Below are 20646 nucleotides of genomic sequence, written 5' to 3'. Positions count from 1 at the left end.
GCTATTCAGGAGACTTTAACTGTAAGCTCAGAGCATTTCCCGCAGAGCTTCTGATGCTATTTTCTTTATATAACATGTGTGCCTGAAAATCCAGCCAAAAACAAGCCCTTTGTTTTTCTACTTTGTTGTGGTCTCTCTCAGCTTTACGTTTCTTGAACACAGGTAAATAAACTCATAATCCAGATGGTGCAACAGATGTGAGAGCAGCACTCTGAAATCAACAGACAGTGGGCAATACTTTCCATTTTCTCTTTTAAACGCTAACTAATATGTAATTCGGAATCTCCGGTGTAGTTAGCATCTGCTCCCTTCGGCCAGCCAAAGGTTACAGGTGTTCCTGATGTCATTTCACAGTAAGGCGTGGGCCTGGCTTGTGAGTGAGTGCCCAGGCTCTAATCTTTCCCTACCACCTACCAGTTTTCTCATGCTGGGCCTCCATTTGCTGCATCTTCTGTGTCAGCTCCTGCTCTCTTTGCTGGGCCTGAAGGGCTTGGGCCTTTGCTTCATTGCTAATGCTGTGCTGAATATTCTCTTTCTCCAATCTATAAATGCCAAACAGGAAATAAAGAAAAATAAAAATTCTGCATTGAAGATGAGGAATAAACCAGGAAAATCATTCAATTTATAGTCACAATGACAAAGCAAACCTGGCCAAGCCTTTCACGTGAAACGTTTCCCTCCCGCTTTAGGTTGTACAAACTGACCTTTCTCTTGCAATGTCAAACATTCTCCAGTGACTAGTAGAAAATGCATAAAAAATGTGATCTATTTCCTGAGTAAAAGCTACCCTTCTAGACAAAAATATTTTATTTTTAAAAATTTTAAACACAACTTCTTTTTCATAAGGAGGCTTCCCTACATCCAATTTGCATTAAACAGATTATTTGATCTTTCTTTTATATGCTATATATTCAATTTTGCAATGAAACTTAGGGAACTGATCCCAAGATGGACCAGTTCCCAGTGAATCAGTAGGAGATAAGTCAATGGGAGCAATCTCTACAGTGCTCATAATACAGCTATTCTAAAAGCCTAATGAGTTTCCTTAACCAAACAAGTTTTAACTATCAATTTATGTAAATAAGAGATGAATGCATCCGTTACAATACAGAAAACTGTTAGCACCACACAGGCACAGCCGCTTGTGGTTCTGCTCACTGGGGGGTTGTACAGGAAGGACTAAAGCCCACTATTATTATTGAAGTATGCAGGCAAGAGAGCAATTTACTTGACCAGATATGCAAGATGGGGCAATCTATTCCTGAGGCAAAACAAATGCCAGACTACCACACTCCATTGAAGCATTTTATTTAATGCAAGCCAAGCAAAAACAGCATGGAAAATAAGAAAGCAAGAAGAGATATGCATATAGATTAGAAAAGGTCTTGAACTGCAAATTCAGATCTAGACTTTCCCAAAGGTTGTGAATATTCATATTGGGCACACATTTGGATCTAGATTCAAAATTTCAGGGAGTTCACACACATGGGGATTGACTTCTAGATTTCAGATGACATATATGCACACACTTTTCAATTGAAACTACATTTAACAGCTTAAGGTAGGTTTCAATAAAGTCTTACAAATGTTTTGTTTTAGTCTAGCAATAGTACCCTTAACAGTGGACAACAAAATAAAACATGAGTATAGATCCTGTAAGGATAAAGCCGTATCTCATGTGGTTGCTACACTTAACCTTTGGCTTGGTGCCTAATAACTCATCCGAGATATTGCAATATCTCAGCATGACATACACAATGTTAAATCTTCTCTCTTAAATTTACCCCAAAGCAATACAAATGGCGGGTTACATTACACTAATTCCTTGTCCTGATGTTGCAAGCACTACCTTAGGCAAAACTCCCACTGAAGTCGCAGGCTTTTTTTTTTTTTTTTTTTTTTTTTGGAGACAGGACTGAGACTGGAGATTTAACATAGAGAATACAGTTACATAGAGACTGTTGTAGTGCTAAAGAAACAGAGTATTTTTTTCTAGGAAATTTCATACAATGAACTGCACCTTTATCACATTATTCTCAGAATTACTTCGAAACTATACTGGTGCTATCCTAGGGAGCGATGCACGCATCACTCATTAAGTGTAAGTTCAAAAAATGGAAAGCGTTATTATGAAAAATCTTTCCATATTTGCTGGGAATCACTCTATTTAAACCCCTCTCCCCTCTTGCAAAAACCTTTGATGTTCAGACAGTTGTCACGAACAGCGGACTGCTCAACAAAATGCACCACCACCTAATATAGCCCCCAGATACCTTCAGCTAAAGCAAGTGACAGTAGCACAGTATTTTATTCAGTAGTGTCTTGTGTGAGACAGCTGTGTGCAGTTGGGTGCTGTGTTGTCATCTGGTACACAGCTGGCTGGCTGGCTTTCAGCTAGGGGTAGCCTTCAGCATGCATCAAGCTGCACAGCTGAAGCTACCAAGGCAGACCTGTAAATGTCCATTTCTCAGTGCTAGGGTCCCTCCTGTCTGAAAAGGACACGTGCCCATGGGCAAATTCAAAGCAAAGGGAGAATCTGCAGCCACCAGGAACCCTCTGCTAAAGGGAACCATCCAAAAAAGCCACTCACCTTGCTACATACTATGTAAACTAACAGGAGCTCAAAAACAACGGATGCATGGGAAGCTCCCTATATCTGAAGTGAAGTGTATATGTGGTGGGTGAAAACAGGTAATTTTGTGCAGTGGACAAAAGCGTGACCGTAAGCCTTGGAAAACTTCTAAGTCTAGCTTGATTGTAAGGCTAGAAAGACACAGATGAGTATTAAGCAGAGGGGTAGCTGACTAGTCTCAATTTTAGCACCTAGAAAATTTTAAGATCGAGACATTTCTAGTGCCACGTACCCCACATTTAAATGTGTAAGAGCAACACCTGAGGGGCCTAGAGCTGCTGAGGAATAAAAAAACTCTTGTGAAGCCAAAGCTAAAATAAGCGGCAGGTCTTTCACTCATACCACTGGCACATACTTCTCCTTGCCCCCAACTTGAGTCTCTCTGCCCTCCTACAGAAAATTTCCCCAATGCATTTTACACATGCGGAGAAAAACTCCCATGAATAAAACATGCGGAAGAGTGAACTAGGGCCCAAGAGATTTCAGGAACTGAAGATGGTACGGAGTGGTTAAACTGCAGCAGCCTGTGCTCTAACAGAATTCATAGACTGAATCAAAATTGGAGACAGTAGCAAATATTAACGTCTTCTCACGTAGTATCCATTGTGAAACAAAAAATAAATAAACGTCTGCGAGTCTGAAAATAATTATGGATTTGACCATAACTGTGGTGAGTTTTACTCAGGCACAAGCGCTGAACTCATGGTTATCTTCATCTTTATGCAGTCAAGTGGGAAGCTACCATCAAAGACTCGTTCATATACAGACCAGACGCCTCACCTCCTTGAGCTCTGTTCCGAAGTACAAGTTTTCCACAGTGATTTTAGTTTTGAACACTTGGACTGTTCTGAGGCTGAGTTACGGCTGTCAAGAGCAGCTTACAGAGTTAATTTGTTTACACATCTCAACGAACTGAATACCAATTTTGGTGACTGAAAGGTAGGTCTTCTAAATGTTCGTGACAAAACAAAGGCCACAATAAACTGTCGTTTATGGCACAAGAAGGAGAAAAGAGAAATTGCTATCATTTGCAAACCTTGAAAAAGTCCTCACTGAAAATAAAGTAAAAATTCATCTTGACCTCAAATCTAAGCTAGAAGTATACTACCTGAATTTGAGCCACCAGATTTAATAAAAACTTTCCCATTGCTAATAAATAAAAACTGGATGATTTTTCCATTTTGATTAGAAGACTAATATCTGCCAAATGGCTTCTCAATAAAGGAAAAGGAAGGAGTTAGAACCTAGTTGATGCGAAAGTCAAATCTGAAATAATATGGAGCTCCGTGATTTTGGCTGCAAAAAGAAAACAGAATTTACATGATAAAACTTTGAATTTTACAATGCAGTTCAACAGTAGCTATTTCTGCAAGACTTTCTGCTTACAGTAAAAATATAAAGTGAAAAATACAGGATGAATCTCAGTGTAGAATTAGGTCTTTGGCTGGAGGTTGCCGGTAAGTCTTCTGACAGAGCAACTACCATGTGAAAGAATCATGCTCCCTATACTGGTTTTTCCATGAGATCAGTGTGCGGCATTTTGTAAAAAGCTAACAGATGCAGAAGGAAGGACTCCAGACTTATCAGACAAATTTAAAATCTTTAGCCATTATGTTAGTTGAGAAGCACGCCAGAGGTTATCAGAACCTTATTTTTGACTTTTTTGGTTAATTACGATTAAAACACAATCGGAACATACTTTAGGCTTTCATACATATATACTTTAAATTGGAGACCATAAAGTATTAAGGAGCGGCTGGAATGTAATATTCCAGCATCTGAGGTATCTGAACCGACAATATTGCTGGACAGTCATCAGTCCTGGAACTCAGCACCAATATTCATACTCGGGAAGCTAGAGGACCAATAGAGTCTAACACTGATGCTTGCACTACCTGCCTCAGCAGGAGAGTCTGGACCTTTCCCCAGATAGCTGTTAGCCAGGCAGGCCACCACTGTGAACAACTGCACAGCAAATCCTGCCAGAAGAGGAAACACACTCAGCTGTGGGCTCCCTCAGCACTTCCAGAGGAAGTGGGCTTCCTCTTTTTGTATGTTTGAAAATGAACATGTAGCATAAGCTTCTATATACCAAACTGAAAAAAAGTTTGGGCTAGTTCTGAGAAAGCACCTAAGCGTTTAATTCCCAGCATCTTTATATAAATCTGGCTCACAAACACTTACACCATTTATAGCACTATGCCTCTTTCCAAAACAGGACTTGAAAGCTTATGTTTACTAGGAACTTTTCAAAATTTTAGCCAATAGCTTTGGATACAATAGCCCAGCAGTGTTTTATTTTGTATACCTTGCAAGCTTTCTACAGTGCCAATCTAGTGTACTGACCAGCATGAGGTAGCTTTCCGAACCACCTTCTCATAGGTTGCTCATATTATTATTTCAGCTACAAGTGCCAAGGAAATAATGGAAAATCAGAGCACATCCTTGCTCTTCTCTCAAGCAACAGGGAAAAACCGCATAGCAACATTCACAATAAAAATAAACAGAACCTGAAACAAGAGGTCATACTACCTACCCTATTCATGTTAGGGGAAACATCAGAAAAATGTTTGCAATGTCCCTTACTGCATTACCAGAAAATACTCAGAAACTGCAATGATAAAGGTGATAAAAAAGGCACACAGAACAAGATCATACTTTGGGTCAGAAAGCTTCACAACTTCTCCCTTCTGTCCTCCATATCCGTTTTTATATCACAGCTACTTCATACACAGGATAAGGGCTCGGTTTCTCCTGGTAAGTGGACAAGCCTGACGGTTGGTTTTTCAAATATAAAAAGGAAATTATCACACAACCAGAAGTCATTCTCCCCAGAAATGGTCTTAAATCATTCTATTAATGTAAAACTCCAAAAACTCCTTTCAGAGCTGCCATTCAATTTAACAGCATGCAGTATCCTACTTATATTTGTATGGGAGGACCTATTTCCAGGGTTATATCATATACTATCTGTAATCTTTCAGTATTTTCAAATATTTAGATTAGGAAATGCAGCGCAGTAAGACCTCAAATTCTGTGGGAAAATACGTAAATGCTGGTTTTAAGTGCAGCCATGATTCAAAACCAGTAATTTCCATACCGTATAAGTTAACAGAGCTCTAGAGAAAATATCTTGTGCATATGTTTAAGGCCAAGTCAATAGGAAGATTCAGGGTCAGAAGATTCCTCCCCTTCCGCTAAGTGAGGCTTCTAGGAAACTTTTGTCTGGTGTTGATGGTCTTGATCATCTTCCTTTGTAAGAGGAAGCACAGCCTACTTCCTAGGCCTATATGTTTTCACCTCACACTTCCTTGTTACTGTCTAGGATTGCTATGATTGAGGACATAGCTGGAAAGACAGTATTTCCTGGCTTCTTCCTACACAACACTGTATTTATTTTTTTCACGCATGTTTAGAGACTGGCTGGATATTGAGGCTCTCCGTGCGTGCCTTTACAGGGCAGAAGGGGAGGCAGGAAACAAATGTTCCCATGTCCAAAAATAAATTAAAAAGACGTATACATGCATGCGTGTGCAAGAACTGCGTGGAAATAACTTGTAAAAGCATCATGATCAGGTCACTTCTTTAAACATCTCCAAGGAGCTGAAAAATTGCTCTTCCTGTATCCCTTTGGAGGAGTCACCCACTGAGTTGCTCTTTACGTGTGTTTGTGGGAACTGACCGGATGCTGATTCTGGAGCCCGCTGCCAGGTCTTCTCAGTGGAAAGCTCAAGTGCTGGAACCTGCCCCAGCCAGCACACTGTGTTTGGTGAGCTTCAGTACAGTCTACATTTGTGTGGTCAAATTTTGCAGCGACTTACGTATTAATTTTATTGGCAGACTTAGAGGACTGTGTCATTGTTAGAGTGCATATGGTTCTATTCCCCGAGAACTGAGGTTTAAAAATTTTTCTTAGATTCATTTCTATAATGTAAGGTGCCTAGTAACATTAGTTGATACATGCAGAGCGTTTCCTAAGATAATGAAACGCCAGGGCTTTCTTCTCAAAACCATGTTAAGCAGAAACTACCGCAAGCAATGACAGAAGTTAGCTAAAGGTCAGAAGTTTGGAACTGTTAATAAATTAAACATTCAGATTGTTGCTGCTCTTTAAATAGAGATCTGAAAGGCTAGAAGATGCTATAGAAATACCTTTTAAGGTAGGTTAATGAATCAAATCTAAACAAAACCTTTTACCACATGAGATAAAAGACTGGAAAAGACAGCTGCCCCAGGGTATTATTACTTCACAAACACATCTCAAATCCAAGGAACGCTTTTGGGGGAGAAAACAAGAAAAGATTAAGCTCTGTCCATATTTCCAGCTTTTGTCATGAGACCAATTACAACTGTTTGACAAATTAGCCTACAACGATTTTTGCCCCGACAAAAATAATAACATAGGGTAAACAACTGTGTCCCAATCCCCAGAATCCAAATAATGGATTTTTCCACTAAATTCCACTTTTTTCACTAAATTCTACTTTTTCCTGGCAATTTCAATTTTGCTGAGAGGGATAGTTAGTGCATATGACTTTATTGCTCCTGCCGAAATGTATATCCAGATTTCTCCATTTGGAATGTAGATACACAATTGGAACCACATTACGACTTTTATATGCATTTGCACTTAATATAATATTAGTAGGTCAAAGAAACAATAAAATGCAAGGTCTAAGACTTTCACATTGCCCTTTCAAGCCTACCTGAGGCATCAGAAGATATTACTCATTAAAGACTGTGCATGAAAAACATTCCTATGCTACTTTTGAGTACTTGCTGTACTTGGAAACAACTTCAAAAATACCATTTACTGTAGATACCGGTGGATATGAGAAAGATCAAAAGGGCATAGGAATTGAAAGACACAGGGTCCACACTTCTACAAAAGCTTATACAGTATAAAGACGCATGAATATAGTTACCTTGAGCATATTCTTAACTGGGGTTATCACTTTCTGTCTCTACTGCTATGAACTAGATTAATTAACAAAATGAGAGGACAGCATTTCTTTACTGCCTTTAAACTCAGAGTAACACAAAAAAAAATCGTCAAGAAATAATCAATAAGGTGCTTTAATTCCTTTGGTATTTTGCCTTCAAAAGACATAAACTGAAAGCTACCAGCTCCTCAAAGTAGGCAATAACTACTTTTCACAGTAAATAACATATCACATTAGGTCAAATATACCGACTGAAACCAAAATTTGATTCTTTTGGCACAGCTGTAAGCTTTGCCTGTAAAGCACATACCATGTATGTAAGTACTCATCTGGCAATGGTATTAATACTGTGAACTATTAGGCTGATGACACCCTATAGAAAGGCAGAATTAAGTACAGTATATGAACTGCACGAGAAGACACGTCATGAGGAGTGGTTTCTGTGAAGTTTGAATACATAGTTCTAAGTATTTCACAGTATTGTGCCCTGTTCTCTGCAACATTCTTTTCTTCCCTCTTTGCTCTCCTCGTTTCTCAAGCCACTTGTACAAATGGCTGAATGTGGAAATGTTTGCTTTTCATAGATTTTTGCAGGCATTCACTCTGTGTATATAAAGTTATGTAAATTAGTGTAAATTATTTTCACTATATTTAAAATAAAGGAGTAATTTTCTTGACATATGGTGATTCCTGAATTCAGCACCAGCAGTCTCTTAACATGCAGTTTCATGATAGATTTAAGCCAGTGTTAGGCAACAGTGCCAGTATAAGGTGTAGTCCTTTTTTTATATCCTCCTCCGATAATTAGCACTCATGCAACTTGTCCAGCAAGAGCAAAGGATTCTTTTTCAATCTGATCGGCTCCCTGAACCATCTGATCATACGGGCGCCTGCCTTCCAGTGTCAGCATAAGCAAGGGGCTGGAAATCTGGCCACAGTGGAAGATGGGATTAGCCTTTTCATAGCAGCATAGACTGAGACCAGCTTAGAGCAATTGCAAAACCGTACTCTAAGGCTCAGCTTGCTAATACAGTAAATCCAGCCTTCAGGCTCCTAATATTCAATCAAAAAACGATGCAGCTAAACCATGTAGAGACCTGATCTGCTATGAACTCACTCTGCCAATTCAAATTTGTTCAAAAACCCAATGTTTTTGGTACGTTAACTTCGTACCAGCAAGCTTTATGCTGAATCAGGTATCATCTGTCCTACTGCAGCTGGCAGAAAGTCAGCATAAACACTGCATTGCATGCTCTGCCTAATTCAAAAGGGAAGTGACTGTGAGCCCACACCTGATGCGGACCAAATCAGCACAGCTGAATGATCCAGTAGATCACAGATGTACTACGAACGACTGCTGAGCAGTCGCCTCAGATTTCTCACAGACACTGCTGGGACAGACATGTAACTTCTAGTTTAAGCTAACTAGCCGTAGGCCCGATCCGTTCAAATTGTCCACTCCACCCAACTATCACGGGGTTAACGAGACCTGAACAGATTCTCTGCCCCACGAACAGCCTGGGAAGAAGCACAATGACTTGACAGAACAAAGAGCTCTCCAGAAGGACGACCACCTGAAAGAAAACATTTCACGGGGGGGGGGAATTGGACCAGGGTAAACTAGATTTTCCCCCCATCCTATAGCAAGATATCACATACTGCAGCAAACTGACAGTTGAGACCAAAGGCAAGAAAGGCCTGAAGCACCAGGCAAACATTACATTGTATCTGACTGTTCTTGATTTGCTTAGATATTACAGAAACATCCCAATAAAAGACATATTTATCTACCCACGTTTCACAGGAGCTAGATTTGAGCAGATGATCTGAAAATAAAAATCCAGCCTTATATCCCTTTTATTGCTTTGGTTAACTATAGCACAATTTTAACATTATCTTGCTTGTACTTTGTCTACACATTAGTATTAGAAATAATGGACAGTCAAGCTTTTTCTTTTTTTGGGTCAGGTTACAAATCTCTCGTCTTTATGCTGTCAAGGGTAAGGGAAAAACATATTTCAATAGCAACTTTAAAACTAAACTCACAAATTACTACCGTTAAGTGCTAGATATCCCACTGTGCAGTTTTGCTTTGTGAATTTTTACCTTCTTCCATGCACACTTTTAGCCACTGATCGCACAGCCTTTCAGTGTTTTCTGCCTTTTCCTTTAAATAAACTGGCTCTGGCTCCTTCCATCTGGTTCCCCTTCCGTCAGCAACCCTGCACCTGTTCACACCTCCTCTCCTGTTGGATTCCACTGAACATTTCCTCCTCTGCCAGGGCTATTCTGGCACTCGCAACCTTTCTGTCATTCAATCCATCTGTCAGAAGTGAACTTTGTTTACCGCAAGCTTCTGCTTTCTTCTTCAAGAAGCAAAGCCCCTCAAGGTCATTGTCAAATGAACTGTCGGCGTGGATTTAAATCCACTTCTGCTAACCAGCAGAAGACGAAGTTCTTTACAGTTCTGTATTTGTGAGGATTGGTTTGAGGTATAAGAAGAAATCACACCGAAGTAAAATAATACATTTTAGTGATCATTTGCTAACACTGGCAGCTAATATGTTTTTCTTCCTATCTGTACCTTTTTGTAAAGATTGACAAAATTTCTGAGAAAGACTTTTAAAGCTATGCAAGGAAGTGGAAAAGGCTTAATAAAAATATTGTAAATAAGTCAAAATAACAAATGAAAATCTTGACTGGCATCTTAATGCTATGTAACAAAGCTATTTACTACAAACACAAAGGTAAAATGGGAACAGCAGAATGAATAAGATTATAGTCAAATAATTTAGAGATCTAAAATTGGCCAATCCTTGTAAATTATTTTTACTTGCAACACAGTCTTTTACTTACCTACAGATGTTTAAAATGCAACACTTTAAAAATGAAATAATCTTAATTTTTTTTATTTTTAAACATTGTAAAATACACACATGCAATTCTGTTAAAATAGAGTTGCCTGCCATGAACTGCCTTCCATGTTGAGATGAATTGTAAAGATTCTTTTGTTAGAGCTGAGACTAAATTCATATTGTCAACAGGATACATTATTTTTAGCAATTCCTGTGCCCATATTTCTTTTCACAAATACATTCTGATAACCACTAACTCCTGAATTATTAACTGGCCTCTTTAACCGTCTCATTCTTCTAAAATAATAAATACCTTTCAATTTCACTGCATAGATACGGGTATCCTTTAAAAAACAAGAAAATAAAAGAAGAAAAGAATTATTTCATCAAGATGAAATACTGTAACAAAAAATAAAATACATATTTTAAGTTCTGTATGCAATCATCATGAACCACCCATTTTATTACCCTTCTACCAAGAAGGAATTTAAAGTAAAGCTTTCTGGGAGCAAATCCAGGAGGTAATCCAATCTCATTAGCAGAAATGCGGTTATACTTATGTTAGGTCTGAATTTGACTCTAATAAAAATTGCACTGACAAATATTACGTAAGTGTAGCAGAATAACAACTCAATATTGCTATAACTTGGTATTGATACATCATTTATACAGGGATTAGTGCCTGCATTTACAAGGGAATGTTTTCTGTGGCTATTATTTTCTTTCTTAGGAAGCTACACGAAGGTGCACAAAAAGCACTGGAAATGCATAGAAGAGGAACTTAGGAACAAGAAGAATATGCAGCAGCGTCCCATCTAACTATGGAGAAACTCCTGCTCCTTGTTTTGATTTAAGCCCTGTAGAAGGTATAAGAACAACAAGGAGAAGATTATCACAAGCAGTTACTCCTATTTCTGCAAAAATGTAGTTTGATATTTAGATCACCTGGAAGAGAGGGGCAACCAATGGCAGCACGATTATTAAGCTTGCCACGCTGCCAGCACAGAGCGGGAAAGCAGGTTGACCCTGTCGAGTAGCCGACAGCAGAGGCAGAACTGCTCTCGCTTGGGACAGGCTTCTCCCAGCTCCCTCTTTCCCCCCGGACCAATCACCAGCGCTAGGGGACTGAGCAAGGGTGTGACGAGAGCAGCGAGGCAGCCAAAGCTGGCACGCGCAGGTAATTTTTCTCTCCCCTATGCACCAACTACCTTTTACGGGGATGACATCCTATAGCTAATGTTCTTAAATGTCAAGTTTGATAAAGTCCCTAACTGAGGCCCCTTTGGGTTCTCTTGAAATTTTTTCTAGGTAATTTCAGGAGCAGAATCCTGCATAGGAGGGGAGAAATTAAAAAAAAAAAAGAAAAAAAAAGGCAATCACTGCAAGTGAACAAAATAAATGACTTTCATTATATTTTTGAAAGCATAAGACATCTTTTAAAGTTGCTTAAGTTCATACAACAAATATCAAGTGCTGACAGAAAAAATATATTTTAGCTTACTGTTAAAACAAACTTTTAGATGTACTTGAGAGACGAGTCCTAGAACTAATCAAACAAATCAGAAATATTTCTCTACTAGCATATTCAGCAAAAAATCTAGCAGGCTTAAATGCATGTGTCTGAAAGATTTTTTTATGATTTTAAAAAAGAATCATTATCCTGTTGTCATTAGTCACACAAATAGAAAACCTAATTCGAATGAGATCAAAGTAAACATTTGATATTCATGCATAAACTTATTATTGTTAGTGCTGAACAATAAATGCTCAAAACAAAGACCTTTTTAAAGACGCTTGTTTTCTATAGCAGTTAGTCTCTTCTGTATTTCATCTGAATTCACTGCTCGCTCCAAAGCGCTTTAAGTATTGTTACTGCTCCTGAACCGCACGCTACATGCAGTAGCGATTTGGCTGCCTCAACAACCTGATGCGATGTATAAAGGATGAAATCATTAGAGAAATTCAATGTGACCAGTTGCCGTTTAAACGCCACGGAGAAAAATTTAGATAAATCTAAGACTGAGCTCTGAAAATGTACCTTTGCCTTTTCCTTGAGAAATCTGTATTGTAGGAGAAGAAATTAAATTTGTTAACCCTGTTTAAACTCTTTGAAAATGAAAAAAGACGATTTACAAAGACTCATATCCACAACTAACTGATGATTTTAGATTTCTCCTTCACTCCTGCATTTATATTCTCTTTATTCCTCTTTTTAAACTTCATTAATGGCCTTTAAAAGTTTGCATAATAATCTTAAATATGTTTAAATGATTAAATAGAAAGGTATTCAAATAATTGTGTATTATCATAACACAAAGCTTAGAAATTTAAAAGCCACCTAAAAGCCACTGCCAGAAGCTGAGAGCCCCAATTTATTTCAAATCATTCAGTATCAGTCTTCGTAAAGCAGCATATGGTCTTATCATGGCAGGTAAAATATTTTACCTTCTATAATAACGCAGAGCAGCTAATTTATCTACATGCTGTATAATGAGATAAACAATTTCAGCTGCACTATGAAAACCTGTAGGCAAGGGAGAAATCCATCTCCCCCCCCCTCCATTCTATTGATTTTTCTGCCTATACATTCATATAATTGCTAACAATAGCGGTTATTCTTTCTTCCATCCCCTTCTTCAATTACCTTAAAGCAAGACCTTCTTTTCAGTTGTGGAAATATTTGCAGTTTCTACAGCTGCGGGACAAAGAACTGAGAGATTTTCAGAGTTGCTCGGGGAAAAAGGAGGGGGAAGAAAAAAAAAAAAAAAAGCTTTGCAAGATTCTGTTACAAGTAAAGCAGAGTGAATGACAACTTTCAAAGCTACCACAATCATTTACTAATGTGCTGCTATATCAAATAAGTCTAATTTTTTTTGACAGCACCAAATTAGATTTATTGCAGAAACTGCTGCATAAATAGCATATGGCTATGTTATACCACCTATTTCAAATCCCTGTAATGCTTCCTTCCCCTCCCTGCTCAAAATGAATAATTGAGCCAAGCTATAAACCTTCTGCAAAAGAGAGATATACAAGTTCAAAAGCAGATGCAGGAGATGTAGATTTCTTTGTTAAAATCGTCTAAAGAGTATCACATATCACGATCAAACAGAACGGGGCAGCAATAAGTCAGGTGTCTCTAGTTACACTTTGGGGGGGGGGTTCCCCCCTCCCTTCCTTGATAAAATTTTGTTTCCATTTCTCTTTCAAGCTGACGGTCATCAGCACAAGGCACGACCCTGTAAGCCTCTCACATGACTACCGCTTACTTGCCCCAGAAACCCTACTGATCTTTCCTCCTTGCAAGAGTAAAATTATTCGTGCGACTCGAGACGAGAAGGCTCAGACCTCAATTCATTTCTCAGGAGCTCTCACTTGCAAAGAGGGAAGTGCCTCTCCCCCGAGCAAAAAATAAAGCATGAGACACCTGGCTTCAGCGTGGGGAGGGGGTCGGGGCCTGGGGCAAGGTGCTGACCTGCACCTCGCCTCAACTTCCGCACGGGCAAAGCTGTCTGAGCGCTCTGCTGGATCCGGCCCCAGATCTGTGCGCTTTCACGCGTACACAGATCTCCAAATCCTGCCGTCGATACACTGTTACGATAAAAAGAGGAAAACAGGCAAGGTTATCATACTGCAGGGCTGAGCGTAACTGCGTTTCTGCGGGTCGCAGGCAGCACGAGCCACCGGGACGGGACAGGTTGGGAGCTCGGAGGGTCGCAAACCCCAGGCGGGCGCGAGCCGCCGCCGCCCCTCTCCCCGCCAAAGGCGGGCGACGGGCGTCGCGTTTCGCCAAAGTTTGGGCCGCCTCCGCGCTCGAAAGACACGGCAAGGTCTTCGCGCGGAGCCACGGGCGCACCACTGCACACATCGGCGAAGGCTGCGGCTACCCCGCCGCTCGCCGCGCGGTGGTCAGTCCTCCCAGCTGCCCTATCTGTTACTGTCTGATTAGTTCTGCTAAGGAGCCCCTCCCCGGCCAGCTTTCGCGGCCATCTGTTCGGCACGCGATGGCTGCTGCCCAGCAACCTCGCGCTGCCCTCCTACCTGGCACCCGGCTCCCGGCCTTACCCCAAAGTGCTAACACAGGTTCGCACTGCTGGCAGAGTCAGGATTTCATTACTACTACTTTGACAAGTGCAGGGTTGTTTGTAATTTCTCTTTTATCCTGATTTTGATTGTACAACCACCTCCCACTGATTCAGTTTGCTTCAGTTTTGTTGCTCACAGATTTTACTCTCCACATTAATCTCCCTCTGGCATGTTACTGCATCTGTTCCCTTTTTTATTATTAATTTTCAAATTCCCACCATTTTTGACAAAAAGGAGGTAATCTACACTCTGCTTCTGCCCATTTCATTTTCTTTAATTTGGAAGATAGGTATGAAAGCATGCCAAAGAAGTTAATTCTCCGTTAACAGTTTATTTTCTGGCATCCCAATGCCTTTGTATATGAAAAACAGATAGAAATAAATGTTGACTGAATCACAACAACATAGTCACAACCATCCCTAAATTTAATGAAAAGTAAACATATGAAGCAGAATCTAAAAAGTTTATTAGTTATCAGAGTTGTTTCATGTTATCACTCCTTCCTGCACTTTAAAATGATTTTTTTTTGTACAAAATTAACAATATAAAAAAAAAAATATTAGAAATCAATCACAGCTTACACCTCAGTTCTGCTCCCCCCTCCCATAGATGCGTTATCGGTCCTTTCATTAATCAGTCAGTCTAGGAGCATGAAACGCATCGCAGCGATTTAATATTAGTAACAGCATTTTTCTCAGAATGTTATCTCCTTTCCAGCACAGATGATGGGCTCTTTCTGACATGCTAAAATTGTTTAAAAAGCACCACAGTAAGTATGCTGCTAGCTAACAGATGCTACTAGAAAAAAAAACACCCGATAATACTAGGTACTGTTCAGTTACATAGAAGGCTATGGATAGCCACCTTCTGTAAACAGAGAAGTTAGTTTATAAACTATTTTAGAATACAATAGTACAGCTCAAATACAGAAATCGATGCATGAGGCACGCTGCAATTCTAACCAGGAGTTCTGGTGGCATCCGAAAGCACGACAGCAGAGCTCCCGTGATCAGCTAATGCCACAAGAACCTGGAGGTGAAATGAGAGATTGATGTACCTTATTTATTATACATGTATTACAATTAATGTTAATGGAGTTGTTGAAACTAGTAAGGGGCTGCTAGAAGCACTGATCCACCGTAGGCATCTGCAACCACAAAGGCTACAGCACTGCTAAAAACAACTGTACACCCTAAATGCCAATTCCTTAGCTATGCTACTTTATGATGTTTCAGTATCTACTTTTTAAAAATGAAGGAAAGAGGGGGGGAAAAAAAAATCCACATACTTACAGCATCAAGAACCACAACAGCCACTGTCCTCACCGTAATATAAACTTTTACCTTTTCTTTTCTCCTTTCTTTTTTTTTTTTTTTTTTTTTTTAATCTTTCAAGAGAGTCACACAAATATTCAGATTAACTTGGCAGGTCATGTATCTGGACCTAGAAACACGGGTTCTTCTACTGTTTAAGTAATTTTTCCCCACTTACAAGCTGACATTCAATACTGCTCAGAATGTTGCATACAAGCAAATAAAATAAAATAAATCTGCTTCAATTACATCTCCCAGCAAATTTTAGATGGCATTCTAGTCAAACCTATCATGAACCTCTTCTCTGTCTCCAAGCCTGAGAAAAAGCATGATGTCACATGAAGAAGTCATATTTTGAGGTTCAATGACTTCTGCACTACTTCAGATTTATTTAACTTCTTTGGCATATGCAAACAGGAACTACATCTGACTGCAACTGAAATGAATATTACCCTCCGGTTGGTTTTGTAACAAAAAGAGGAAAGATTGTTAATGACTATTCCATTACATCAAAATAGTGCAAAATTTTATTAAATTAGATGAACATGTTAGAATCTGTGCAAACTGTTAATATCTGGCATCTTCTACGTGATCCTTTCCACTAGCACACTAAAAGGATTTTTAACAATTATTTTCTCATGTACCAAGCACAACAGACCTGTATGTTCTACACTCCCTGAAAACGGACTCAGATATGCTTCGTTTAGCAAGACCGAACCTTGCTGAAATAATGGTAAGTTCACATTGATTTCAGAGGTGATTTCAGAAGTTTCCTCCATTATGGAAGAATTTCACGTAAGTGGCCACAAAGCTGAAACAACCAGGAGGAAAAGAAAAAAAAAAGGGAGGGGTGTCTAAAACCTTAAAATAGAGCTTAAAGCAAACATGGTCAGTCTCATAGCAAGATGACATCTGCAAAGTTACATGACTGACAATCAAGCAATCAAGACTACACTGTAAAAGTTGTGTATTTTCCCAGTCATTTGAAAACACACGAATTAGAATTACTAACTAGATTCAATAGCAGAAAATACATGTTAACTAAATAACAAGGATTTCTAAGCAACATATAGCTCCACACAATGCTCTATCACATACTGCTCCGTCACAAAGGTTACAGGAAAAGGCAAACCTAAACTTTGCGGAAATATTTCAGAATAGCTAACCTTTCTTCTTGTTTTTTAACAAACACATTTAATTTAGAAGTCATTTAGTTGATAATATATCATCAGTGTTTGAAAACAAGGATACAACATAAGAAGCGGAAGTTCTGAAGAAAGAGTACAGTTTTGCAGAGCATTTCCTTTTTCTCTTTAAGCGTAGGTTGCATATTCTTTCTCATTCAATCCATTCACCTATAATATTTATTGTCTGCTTTTCATGTATTTTAATCCAGTGTTTTCATACACATCTTATTACTCTATTTATTTACAATATACAAAATTAAGTTTTTCACTAAGCCTCAATCCGTTCTCTTTAGTTATATACCAACTCACACAGAACAAAGGATTCTTTCTTTAAGTCCTCAGCTACCTCTAATTTTCGCCAGAACAACTTGGTTCATGCAAGGCAACAGAAAGACTATCCACAGTGTAACAGTGGTACAAGCCTCCTGCAAGTCCAGCTTTGTGAGTAGACTTGGATTTGACCAGCTGGTTCTGTCCTGAAGACAGGAAAATCAGCAAGATGAGGCCAAGGCCAGAACACCCAAGAGACACACTAAATCAGTGCAATTTCTGCAGCAACCTCCCATAGGCAGGACTCTAGAGCTTAAAATCTGTTTTCCTTGGCAAGTGCCACAGTGAATGATTCTGCAACTCCCACAGGACTGCCATTACCACTACCCTTGAAGTGAGTATTTTCACTACCACAGCTGCCATTTTAGGTGAAGGGACTAGAGAATGTAGGAAGGCAGACTGTAAGTGAATAAAGTTCCTATGCTACAACCATGGATGTACCAAACCATTAAAAATATATTGGGTTCAAAATGCAGAACTCTGATACCATTACTGATATGTAACTTCTAAACTTTCACTAATTCAGGAAATCTGTTCTAGCAGAAAGTGATCTGAGGGGAAGAAAAAGAGTACATGCTGAGGACAAGTTTAATTTCAGTGGCGGATTTTTTCCTCTGTGACCTGGGGGGGGGGGGGGGAGGCAGACTCTGAGAAAAGCTCTAACCCTACTCCACCAGTATAAGAAGGGGAAGACAACACGTAACAGTTCAGGAGCAATAAATCTCACATTCTTTTTCTCCCTCTTCACCTGTGATGGCAACACCACCCAATGTATTCCTGGAAAGCAGTCAGACACTCCAAAGATAAGGATGATGCAAGAAGCTACAAAAAACACAGTATTCTAGAATTTGAGGAATATCAAGGAGGAAGATTTGATCCTATTTCTCATGCTTTAATAGCTAAATTGTTCTGACAATTATATGTCAGCATAGAAAACGTTTTAACACTTACAAGCAGAAACCATATCATGAACACAAATTATTGAAACAAGAAAAAAAAATTAGACCATGAGAGCGGCCATGCTAGGTCAGTGTACTGCAGCATCTGTCTCCAAGAGCAGGTAAAAGCAGATATCTGTGAAACACTATTAGGACAAGGCAAGCACAGAGCATTACTTTCTCAAAATAATGTGTCAGCCTGCAGTGATTTGCAGCTCAGGAACTTCTTGAGCAACAGACAGTAGATTAAAAAGCTACCTGAATCATCTGCACATTAGGTGCTCAGCTTTAAGTACCATGCTGTGTAAAAGCAGTCGATAGTCCTGATTTTTATAAGTTACGTATTTTCACAAAAGTATATTGGCTAGTCAGATTTCCTCCAAGATATCCAGAGCCTTATTGCATATAATCAGCCTTTTGCTGAAAGGAGTGTGGTAAGCCATTTGGTTAACTATCACAACAAATCATTATTAATAAAGTTCTGCTAAATTCAAACTTTAGATATCTTAACAACTCACCCAAAACTTTTTTCAAGTTCATTAACCTCTAGCATATTTTTTCTCTAAATACAGGCTGTTAGAGTGGTACTTTCTTCCATCTGTTAAACTACCGTGCTCTGAATTACACAGAAATGTAGCTGAATAAAAAAGCGATTCATTGAATTTAATAGTTTATATGAGACTATTTTATTTCCATTTACTCAATGGCAGAATTCTCATAAAGCCTGAAGAGTATAAGGCTTGGATAAACATGCAGTCTGTTAAGTGATAAAAATCTGAGTTTTTTTCCCCTCCCACGTAAAATTTAAACTAACTCAACTTTTACTTAAGGACTGAGTAAAAGCCTCCAGATTCGATTCTGGACGTCCACTCTTGCGGGGCGGGGGGTGGGGGGGAGGGGGCGCTTACAAACAGTAAAATGAAAATGTTGAGTTTGTAGCAAAATGAAAAATTCCTACAGCTGACAAAACACAAGCTGAAAAGAACTACTGGTGAGCTAACCTTCTGGAGTTTTCGAGAAAGGTGTACCAAGAGTATAGTAAATGCCTTGGCGGTTACCTCCAAGGATGGAATAAGCTTATGGAAAGTCTCCAGTCACACAATGTTTGCATTACACTACATCTCGACTTCAGAAAGTCATTTAAACACCCTCTTCACATACCTGAGCTTTCATCCCATTCAGAGACCGTAATAGTACTTTTTGACTGTTTAATCTTCAGTGAAGCTTAACATAATTATGTACATTGCCACGTTCCTGGTCATTCTGCTGCAGTAGCTTCACATTAGCAATATGTGAATTTCTATGCTTAAAGGTGCCATACAATATGATCTAGAACGTTATTTTAAAGTATCTTTGTCATATCAAACACAACAAGAACAAAAAGAACAGCTGTGCTCTTCCTCGCTCTTCTTTCTGCCCCAAAGTATGGCACCTCTCATCACTGTAGCTGAACATTGCCTTTTCTTCACCCCAGTAATTCACTTTCAGAAATTATAGTTCTTAACTCACTTTTTATTTAAATCTCCGCTTTTAATGACTCAGGGCTGCACATGTAGCCAATAACTGCAAGTATCTTTAACAACTGTTGGGAAGCCTGTGGCAAAAATTAGCAGAATGAAATTGGTACTATAGCATGTAATAGGATAAGGGGTACCTGGTGAGGTGCAGTTGGTGCTCAGATTTACTCAGCAGTTCTGTCAGTCTTAGGCACTCCTCTCTGGCTCCTGTTGCATCCTGCTGGGCTTGTTCCAAACGCTGTTTGTTTCCATTCAGCTCTAACCCCAGTTTTTCTATTTTCTTAGAAAGACATATAACCAAAAAAAGTATATTTAAGAAACGTAGAGAGATGCATTTTAAGATGATAAATCTTAATGTGATCAAAGCTCCTAAAAAATAGAGCATTTTGTCTGAGAACAGAAGTAGTTTATACAGACTGAAAACAGGCAAATTAAAGTATTTCAAATTACATTCTTATGAAATGCCAGAAGGCATAACATATTTAAATACATTAATACAGAATCAATCTTATTGTCTTCAAGGGCTTAAGAGATACATGCATTCAATCATTTTCTGATTTTCCCATCTGAAGGCTTCCATATTTGTGTCCAGAATTCACTCTATTTGAAAGCCAGTAAGCAGAAGAGCAGTGGCCAGCTTCAGAAGCCACTGGATAAGCAGAAGAGCAGTGGCCAGCTTCAGAAGCCACTGGATGGAGGGTAGCTCTTCTGTTCATTTAGTTTCCTTGTACCACCTATTATATGAGCAACAACATATAGGAATCTAGCTTTTGTTATATTCACTCAATATTATGCAAGAGAATGAAGACTGTTTTGTAATTTTACCATTACTGAAAATAACTTAT

General features: G+C 39.1%; 1 protein-coding gene across 2 annotated transcripts in view; it reads right to left on the bottom strand.

Annotated features, from left to right (window-relative positions):
- Positions 1–20646, bottom strand: part of SDCCAG8 (SHH signaling and ciliogenesis regulator SDCCAG8) — a 117185-nt gene that overhangs the window by 52442 nt on the left and 44097 nt on the right. For both annotated transcript variants that reach the window (XM_068939301.1, XM_068939302.1), the window contains exons 13-14: positions 19939–20081; positions 415–542 (exon numbers count right to left, since the gene is read on the bottom strand). In XM_068939301.1, coding sequence (XP_068795402.1) covers positions 415–542; positions 19939–20081 — 271 coding nt within the window. The remainder of the gene's footprint in view (positions 1–414; positions 543–19938; positions 20082–20646) is intronic.

The sequence above is a fragment of the Struthio camelus genome, chromosome 3 (assembly GCF_040807025.1).
Source record: "Struthio camelus isolate bStrCam1 chromosome 3, bStrCam1.hap1, whole genome shotgun sequence".
In the NCBI taxonomy this organism is placed as follows: domain Eukaryota; kingdom Metazoa; phylum Chordata; class Aves; order Struthioniformes; family Struthionidae; genus Struthio; species Struthio camelus.
The sequence above is the reverse complement of the archived record's forward strand: the minus strand, read 5'-3'. Positions and strand labels throughout refer to the sequence as shown.